Below are 9837 nucleotides of genomic sequence, written 5' to 3'. Positions count from 1 at the left end.
CGGCTGCCGAGTGGCCAGGAGCTTGACGGATGATCCGAGCCGACCGCAGCGTTCTGCGCTCCAGCCGGCCGAGTCGTCACTCGCAGCGCTGGGGAGTCCGACGGCTGCAGGCGTGGTGAGCCGGTCAGTGCCCCTCGCGCGGTGTGTCACCGACGGCTGTCGTGTGACAGCCCTCCGTCGTCCCGTGCCGGCCGCTGTTCTCTGTTGCACGGCATTCGGCGCCACGTCACCCCGTGACCGCCGCTGGCCGCCCACTGCCCGGCCCGTCCCAGCGGCCTGTCGCCGCCGGCGAGCCGCCTCCGCGTCCGGCGGCTGCCGTTTGTCAATCGTGCACCGCTTCGCTCCATTGCCAGTTCGGCGCTGTTTGCGGCGCGGCCAAGGTCAGCGGCGCGGCCGCGCGACAATGCCTCATCTGCATCGGCTCCCTCGCGCGCACCCGCGCCCGACCGGGCTCTGATCGCATCGCGCGGCGGCGCGGCTCGCCGTTGCAGCCGGCGCGGCGGTCCGGCCCGCCCGCCGCCGGCCGCTCCGGGGAACGGCGGCGGCGGGCGGGCCGTCACGTTTCGGCGAACGGCGCCGCTTGGAGGCGGGTATGTGGCGGCGGTTGTGGTGTGGTCAGGGGGCGCCGGGCGGGCCGGTTTGCCGGGCACGGCGGGAGGGGGCGGAGGCGGAGCAGGCACGGCTGGGCACGTCGTGCAGGCCTGGCTGCGGCCGACTCGATGCGGACATGGAGCGAGGTGGGGGTCGGGTTGTCCCAACGACGGGATCGGTATGGTATGGTATGGCATGTGGTCTAGCCGTCTAGGGATCGGTATGGTATGTGGTCTAGCCGAGCGTGGGAATGCGCCAGGAAAATTGAGCGTCTGGCTCTCGCGCACGCAAAGTACAGCGTTCATGTCTCGCGACATAACTGTAGTTTATGAGTATGTTTGTACGCTCTCTCGGTATTGTCCGCGGCATGTGTGCCCACCACCGTTAAACGTTGCGTATCCTCTCCTCCTTGGTGGCACCAACCTGTCATCTTACCGCGTGGCGTCCCTCTGTGGTTGCCCGCGTTGGTACGCTTTGAGGTCATAGCCGCGTGGGGCGGGACGCTACCCTGAGCCGGTGTTCCCCGCGGCGGTGCCGCCGCCGCGCCGCGCCGCTCACCGTCGGCCGTCGACGGGTCTGCGTGTGTGCGTGGGAGGCCCGCCAGCCGAGTCAACACGTGATGACAACATTGATGCATGACGGCTGTCGGCCAAATGGCGGCAATCGGGCTGCCACGCGAACCGGAGCGCAGCTGTTACGGGTGGGAGGTGCCGCCGCGGAGGGGAGCGGTGCGGTGCTGGCCGCCCGCACTCCCACCCTCCACCGCTCGGCCTGAGCCTAGCGCCGAGCGGTGGGAGGTGCCGTCCCGGAGGGGGGGGGGGGGGTTACGGTGCTGGCCGCCCGCACTCCCACCCCCCACCGCTCGGCCTGAGCCTAGCGCCGAGCGGTGGGAGGTGCCGCCCCGGAGGGGAGGGGTACGGTGCTGGCCGCCCGCGCTCCCCCTCCCCCCCCCCACTGCTCGGCCCGAGCCTAGCGCCGAGCGGTGGGAGGCTCACATGTGATCAGCAGTGTTGCGGTGGACGGTTTAGCAGCGTCTGTGCAGTGGTATCCGTCGTGGGGAGGGGGCTCAGTTGCGTGAGGGTAGACCTTCCGGTCTGCTAGCACTTCTGCTGAGCCGGCAAACTTTTCTGAGGGTGACGGCAAGTTGGCAAGAGCGGGCTGGATTGCGTGGTTTACGGCTCACCAGCCATTTGTGGCGTCATATCTGAAGTTTTGGGCCTATCAAGAATAAAAGGCTTGTTGAACGAGCAGAGTTCTCTGCTTCCAAAAAGCGAATTGTTACCAAAAACAAATTCCGAACAAGTGAGATATCGTCACATTGCGCTTATCTGTCACATTGTCTTCGGTTGTAATGCAGACTGCACTCTCTAGCCCTAAGCTGGTGTTTGGAAATCGTTAGCTTTAAACAGAGGTCTGGCTACGCTCTTTTTGGGATGTTCTGACGCCTGTGACGCGGGGACCAATATTATGACGCTTACCACTGCGAGTGCAGCTAACGGAAGGGGACCAATATTATGACGCTTACCACTGCGAGTGCAGCTAACGGAAGGGGACCAATATTATGACGCTTACCACTGCGAGTGCAGCTAACGGAAGGGGACCAATATTATGACGCTTACCACTGCGAGTGCAGCTGACGGAAGGGGACCAATATTATGACGCTTACCACTGCGAGTGCAGCTAACGGAAGGGGACCAATATTATGACGCTTACCACTGCGAGTGCAGCTAACGGAAGGGGACCAATATTATGACGCTTACCACTGCGAGTGCAGCTAACGGAAATACTTAAGCAGATGTGAAGCGGGCTACTGATACCCCGTAAAGTGCGAAATACAGCTTCCTGTTGCATCACTCTGTGACTCCATCATGAGAGGGACTGAAGAAAGCTGTTTCCGCGACATTTGCGGAGTTCAGCATCACGCTTATACAGCGTTGCGTGCAAACGCCATCAAACGCTGTAATGTCCGTCAACGTTTGCCCGCGGCGTAGCTCCTGGTGTAAGTGGACGTCGTGGTGTCATTGAAACCATCGTCAGATATTTGTGTGGTCTGGCAGTTGCTGAGGGTAACCAATCACTACGAGCACGTGGCGAGAAGAAATATAAACACGTTTGGCGTGGCAATTTGTCAAGTTGTACGCGCTCTTCCGGGGATCCATCAGCAAGATGTCATTTCCAGCTGAACTACGCTTGCGTTTCATGTTTCAGGTAGTAAGTAAAAGGTTGTAAAGCATTTGTGCTCAAGCGACGTTTAGGCTGATACTTATCCCATTCGGTGCTCAACGAATTGCCTCCCTTTTATAGCAGGCATTAAGGTCTAAAAGCAGAGTGTGATATTTCCCGGCAATACCATCACCACACAAGGAAGAGGCCTACGGGTTCACATCACAGACAGCAGGCTTGGGGAGCGTTGTTTCTCTTGCTCTAGAAATCATTTCAAGCCGCTGGGGGTAATGCAGTAAGGTTAAAAATGTGCCGAAACCTTATGGAGTGGTTTTGTTAGATCGCATCGCTACCTGGACAGGTCTTCCGGGCATTTACGGCCACGCAAACAGCACGATGGTCACTCTCGTAAGGAAGGGTAAGACATCTGACAACCTTTAAGTGACCGGTACGAGTAAAAAAAAAAAAACACCAGCCGGACATCGACAAATCCGTTCTCGTGGAGGAGAAAATATTTTGGCTAGACTGCGCGGACAAAATGGGGATCGAAGGTCACGCGCACCGTTCTTTGTTTGGAGCTGAAGCAAGTGCACCATGATCACCTTCAAGTGCTTTCCATCCAGGCTTTAATATGTTTAAAGGTGCGAAACTACCAAGCGAAAACCAATAAAAAACGGTCCATTAGCGTAAACCGAATACTTGCTTACGCACATCGTAAATCGGTTAACCGGCACGGCACAAACACCGGATGCTCCGTCGTGGCCGACCGCACACAGGCAGCACCATTGGTCTCCAGTCCCGCGAGCTCAGTACTTATTCTGGTCTGGAGTGTGCAGGAACCGAGCGGGAGCGATGGGATCAGGGTAAACCATTTACCCGCGGCCCGTGCCAAGCATCATACGAACCGCCTGAGTACCGCCGCCAGGCAGAAGTGCAAGCTGATGGCTTGTTTTGCCTGCTTTTAGGCTGACAGGACGTTGGTGAACGCTGATTCGTGCTGCTGATGGCTCTTATATCGCTTTTTGGGATGAGAACGCAGCAGCTGTGTGAGCTCGAAGTCCAAGCAGACCCAGCCAGCATGCGTCCCATTAAGTTGTGCGCATCGGGTTAGCTCTGCCTTTTGAGGTCGCCATAGCATGTCGAGCTCAGCCCCTTGGTGACTCTCTCCTTTTGCAGGGTAGCAGGCCCCAGATCAGTCCCTTGGTGACTCTCTCCTTTTGCAGGGTAGCAGGCCCCAGATCTGCTTAGAAAGCACCTAGTCTTGCTTGACTGTTTTGGAAAAAGCCGATGACACCGCCCCTGGTTGTTCCTGAACAGGCGTATTTCAAAACTTGCCGTGCTGCCAAGGGTAGAAACTCGGCCGTTTTTCTGTCGATTGGGATGATTAGAGCGAGTAAATGCACCAATTCTTTCACTGTTTGGCCTAACTGGACGAATGTCTCCAAGGAAGCAGCCTAATATATGTCTTCAGCTTAAGGCAGCGCGTCCGAGCGAGAACAAAATATCAGCAGCATCACTGCGTACTCGATAATGAGGAAGTTGTAAAATCGTGCGCAGTTTTGGGGCGTCCGCTTTTACCAAGACCTCGCGTCGGCAGCCGGCGTAAGGTCCCGTCTTTATTCGCAGCGCGCCTCGTCGCAGCTTTCGCGTGACGTCGACCAAATGTGATCTCTCTGCCTGGCCTCCCGGCCGCCACCCAGCGCGCGCCTCTCATTGACCCCTGATCGGCGGGACGGCGGCGGCCCATTCAGCTGCCCGCTCCCGTGGGAGCGACGGAGAGACACCAGCGCCAGGTGGTCCCGTTTGCAACAGCAAGCCGCTTTCATCGCTCCTCTGTAACCAGCCATTTCGGCCGGACCTCGCCGAGTACAAGTGTCGAGGAGGGGTGTCCAGCACCTGAGGTTAGCCACAGTGACCTCATCGACGGCCGGGCCAGTGTGACCCGCCGCCACGCGCGCCGTCGGTGGTCGCAGTTTTCACTTTTTCCGCCGGCGCCCCGCGCCGCCCGTCTCGGTCAGCGATGCTAATCGGCACGCTGCGAAAGTGGCGCGGCGACCTTTTACGGCACTCGTGGCGCACCAGCTGGCGGCGGCTGATTGGCGGAGAGGCCGCGGCTCCGGGTCAGCAGAGGCTGACCTCTGTATCGTAGCCGACTTGCCGACAACGGCTCACAGTCTGTCGCTGCCGGCGGCTGAAAGATACAAAACAGGAACTGTTCGACAATCGCTGAGAGCAGTTATCAAATGCACGATAGCAATAATGACTATGCAACAACGTGGCATAGGCATGATTGCTTCTACTTCAATGTTTCCAGTCACCGCTGTTGATAAATCTTTGGGTGACATCGGAATGCGCCCCCAGTTCAGGGCACCACCGAGGGCAGTGCGTAATGAACGAAACTCGTCTGCGGGTAATGAACATGCCCCTGTCGCCTGGTAATGAACCGGCCGTCGATCCTACCGCCGATAACGAGACAAGGGGTAAACAATCGACAACTGTATCAGCCACTTGTCACCGATTGCGCCAGGGATTGTGCGCGACTCGGGCTTGCCGGCACACAAGATATGTTCTCAGATACGCGGCCACAGCCGGATAATGGTGAAGGCCAAACATCTGACTGTCATTTACCTGACAGGAAACGTCAGTGGGTTTCAAGTGGGGGACGTGTGCAAGTCCAAATGTGAAAAGGTCACGGCTAACAGGCTAGGCAGGCATCGGAGCGTATGCAAGTTTTTCTGACACGGCAGCTTAGATCGGGGTAGCGTGACCTTGAAAGATTATCAGATGCATTAGGCATTGTATTGCATCGTTCTCCAGCACAACAAATGCAGCACGCATGCTTAATCCACAGACATTTAATGAGTCTCATCGGCAAAATTTTGCACAGGAGATACGGCACAATCTTTATCAGCAATCCAGCAAGTCAGCCTGAATACGGAACACGCAAACAAAACCTTATTTGGTGTGCAGGACCTGTTCGTGCCTCCTGGCATGGCAGTGATGCAGACCGTGTTATGCAGTGCTCCGTCGGGTAGTCTCCAGGGCACTACTGGGCGGAGCTGCCCTGGGGACAGCGACTCCGCAGGGTGACGGTCCGCAGCATGATGACAGCTGCGAGGGCGTCTTGCTGCCACTGCCCCGCGTCCTGTCGGGCAGATGTGGAGCCTGAGTGGTTTGTTGCTGGCGTGTGGTCCGGCCGTGTGATCTTATCAGATTTGTGTTGCTCTGTCAGTGAATCGACGCACCGACCGCATTGTATGGAGATGGCGTGCCCCGGGCAAAAACGATCCGTGACTGGCGTGGGGCCTGGAAAATTTCCAATTTGATGTTTTTGTTGACGCGCGTGATATGCTGTGTGGCGCTTACGTTTGGAGGCACTCGAATGCGACAGGAAAGTACGAACGACGGGCTATCGATAAACATAAACAGCTGATTGCAGGGGGCGAAGGCTCGTGTTGTTCTTCCTAGCCGTTTTCCGTGAGAGTTGCTCGTGTGGGGTTTGACTACCCCCGGCCTCTGTGGCACAAAACACGTTGAGTTCTCCTGACCGGTCGTCTCGTGCAGCGCGTCAGGAGAGCTGTAACCGCGCCTGCTGTGGCTTCCCCCACCCCTCCATCCTCCCCCTAGCGGTGACGTACTGTTCAACTATGCCGTGGCAGTGTTCTGACCCTCGGCCGCTGCGAGTCCGTGAGCGTCCGTGTCGTGATCGGAGGATTGAAAAGGTGAAGGTGCTCAAGAGTACTAATCATTCATCGTATTTCACTGTGGTCTGTAGCAGCTAGTTTGCAGGAGAGCCGTGACCGGCAGCGTTTGAGAAGCCATGCTCGCTGTGTGCTCCTTGACTGCAGCGCTGTCCTCTGCCCGCAGAACAAGCACTGGGTGGAGCTGAAGGCCCTGGAGATGACACCCGAACTGAGCCACCTGGCGCCCAGTCTGGACGAGGCGCTCCTGCTGCACCAACAGCATGACGAAGTGCTCCAGAAGCTGGCGGTAAGCGACGCACGCTGCTCAGAGCGGGTGCTTCCAATCACAGGGCGGTTAGGTTGTTACCAACCGCCTTAACTTGTCAGAAGGAGTTTGCGCGTGGATCATATGAAATGGAGCTACTCAGCGGGTCGTCATCATTACTCTTGAATTTGACTGGGAGAGTCCTCAATTGGTTAAACGCGTGGGTGCTCAAGAATGATAGCGGAATCTGTCTTGTGTTTGCCCCCTTCTTCAAAGGCAAGCACGACAGATGTACGACACACCTCTTATGCACATACATCTACATCAAAGGCGGTCCACCTGTTGGCGCTGAAAGAATCAAAGCGACTTTGGTGTCGGATGTTGAAATGATTTCAGAGTTCAGATCGAAAGCCAACATTGACCCATTTGAAGTGAGGGAAGGGGTCGGGTAGTGGAGCATCACCGCATGAAATGAGAACTTCACCCCAGATCCCGTAATGCCCACATGTGTTGGTAGTCCGACCCCGACCCCAATAAGTCAGACATCCTTGGGCGGCTGTCACTCACGCTCCGTGTTTGCACGTGCATAGTGCCATCACCCGCGCCCAGAGGTTCGGAGGTCAGCACCGCACCTGATTAGAGCGCGCCGCTCGATCGGCTGGCTGCGCGGCTCTGCATCGGTCTCGATGGAGCTGACGTGTATGCTTCCTGGCAGATGTGCTGAACGCAGTATTGGAAGTGGACCGAGAGGTGGAATGGCTTTCCTCGCTATGGAAGAGTCGCGCTTGTTCGTTTGTGGCGATTTTGGCGGCTGGATGACATCTGGGATTGTGAGAGCGAAATCGAGCTGGCGAAGAGATCGGAGGATAGCAGAGAAAAGCGTCCAGCGACGATTAGAACCGTTTTATGGGAGAAGTCCATGGCAGCTGGCACCTCTTTCTCCGCTTAGGCTTATTGTCAAGCTGCTTATTCCGCTTCGCCATTTGTAGAGGCTTCTTGCTTTAAGCAAGAGAACATTCGTGCAACCCTGACCACTGCAAGTGGCAACAGTTTTGTTTTTACCTGAAACGTGATTGCATTCACCACTGACTGCTTCATTTATGGAACGAAGCGATAAAGCCGCGACAGTCTGGACAGCTGAACGCCACGGCCCATCTGTCTGCTGTTCCACCTGGACTCAGAGTTTCAGTAAACACTCACCTGCCCTTCAAACGGCCATCGTCACACTCAGCAAAATACTGAGCGCGCTGCGACAGCGCCGCTCGCCGAACCGCGTCGATTTCCAATCAGTGCTGCATGCTCTACTGAATCCGATAGAGCATGCTGTACCAACAGCCTGGGTCTACGCGGCGAGCATCGCCTGGGCTTCGCTGTAGACACAAGGCACCACCGCGCGGGGTGTGAACTCGGATGATGGATCACCCCCAAAAGTCATCAGCATCTGAATAATCGATGTCTCTCCGACAGTGCGCGATTGCCATCAGGACACACGAAGCGTGGCTTATTCGGAATGGATCCACTCAAAGATACGAGAAGACGAGGCGCGTACGAATCGCCTGAATGACAAATTTGCCTGCAGATAGCGGGGAGGACGGGGGCTTTGGATTGATGTCGGGCTCCCTTTCTTACTCTGATGTTCCGCCGTCGAATGTGACCTGGGCAGGAGCAGATGACGTGTGAGTGACCTGTGATTCAATATGCAATCTCAGTCGTATGTCACTTCCCAATGCCCATCTGGCAGCAGCACTCACTTGGGTGCCCCAATTTCAAATGGCAGCTCAATCGAAACACCCTGGAGTGATGGTTGTATACACTGCCGGGACCCTAACAGATGTGTGTTGGGTTGCGGAACAGCAGCATTAATCATGTCATACCATTGGTGGCGCATCCTTTCTCTGCACTTTTTGAAAAGTTATGAGTTTTGTTTGGGTAAGCGTAGATTCGACGTCTGAGAAAGTGATGTGGTCATTTTAGAAGACGGGCCACGTTCTCATTTTAGCGAGCAATGATATGCTTTATAGATGTGCAATGTCTCTCTTAGTGGTGCTTCAAACCCATGCCCTTTCGTATTTCGCCATTCCCTCCGTGCGTCTGGGCCGAACAGCCACTGTACCGAGGCGCTGCAGCCTTTGCGAAATAACTGCAGCAGCTGCCCTTGCCACCTGAGGACTTCGGCAGCTGACGTATGCCAGTTCCCCGCAGCTAAAGGGAGCGTACTAGCTCCTCACCAGGCCTCCGCCCAGACGGGGTCAGCAGTGCTGCGCCCCGCAGCCGGGCGTTTTGGCTGGGCCTCCTGCCGACCCGAGACTGTGATCCCAGTGCACGGCGGCGGCCAGTTACTCATGCTCGGGCGGCGGCCGAGTATTTTTAGCGGTTAGAGGCGTGCCGGAGTGGCTGCTGACCGGCACGTCCGTGCCGACCGGTCAATCTGGCCCGATCCGACCGGCCCGGGCAGGGCGAGCGTGGGGACCCGAGTCGGGGAGGGCCCGAGCTGGTGCGGCCGAGGGGAGGACTGGTGCGGCCGGGCGGGGGTGAGGGCCCGAGCTGGGGAGGGCCCGAGCTGCTGCGGCCGAGGGGAGGACTGGTGCGGCCGGGCGGGGGTGAGGGCCGGAGCTGGGGAGGACCCGAGCTGCTGCGGCCGAGGGGAGGACTGGTGCGGTCGGGCGGGGGTGAGGGCCCGAGCTGGGGAGGGCCCGAGCTGCTGCGACCGAGGGAGGACTGGTGCGGCCGGGCGGGGGTGAGGGCCCGAGCTGGGGAGGGCCCGAGCTGCTGCGGCCGAGGGGAGAACTGGTGCGGTCGAGCGAGGGTGAGGGCCCAAGTCGGGCTGGTGCGGCCGGACAAGAGTGAGGGCCCGAGCCGGTCTGATGTGATTGGGTGGACGAGGTGGCCGGCGCTGGTGCGGTATGAGCTGTACCACCGGTGGGTGGGGACTACGTGAGAGCCTGACCTGTACCTCCTCAGGTCTTGGTCCGACCCAGCGCCGCGGCGCGTGTACCGATGACAGATCAGCACCAGCGGACGTGCCGTGTCCGGCAGCTGGTGCTGGCTGCGACGCAGACGTCCAGCCGCGCGGGCGGCGTTGCAGTGGCTTGGTGCAAGTTTTCCCGCTTCGAGCAATTTTCTGGTGGCGCGTAT

The 9837-nt window shown here is 58.0% G+C and overlaps 1 protein-coding gene across 3 annotated transcripts in view; it reads left to right on the top strand.

Moving 5' to 3' along the window:
- LOC119109551 (muscle M-line assembly protein unc-89) overlaps positions 1 to 9837 on the top strand; it is a 112597-nt gene that overhangs the window by 20661 nt on the left and 82099 nt on the right. For all 3 annotated transcript variants that reach the window (XM_037233223.1, XM_037233221.1, XM_037233220.1), the window contains exon 2: positions 6622 to 6744. In XM_037233223.1, the coding sequence (XP_037089118.1) occupies positions 6622 to 6744 (123 nt within the window). The remainder of the gene's footprint in view (positions 1 to 6621; positions 6745 to 9837) is intronic.

The sequence above is a fragment of the Pollicipes pollicipes genome, unplaced genomic scaffold, assembly GCF_011947565.3.
Source record: "Pollicipes pollicipes isolate AB1234 unplaced genomic scaffold, Ppol_2.1 Scaffold_7231;HRSCAF=8579_pilon_pilon_pilon, whole genome shotgun sequence".
NCBI lineage: Eukaryota > Metazoa > Arthropoda > Thecostraca > Pollicipedomorpha > Pollicipedidae > Pollicipes > Pollicipes pollicipes.
This window is presented reverse-complemented; position numbering and strand designations above follow the sequence as displayed.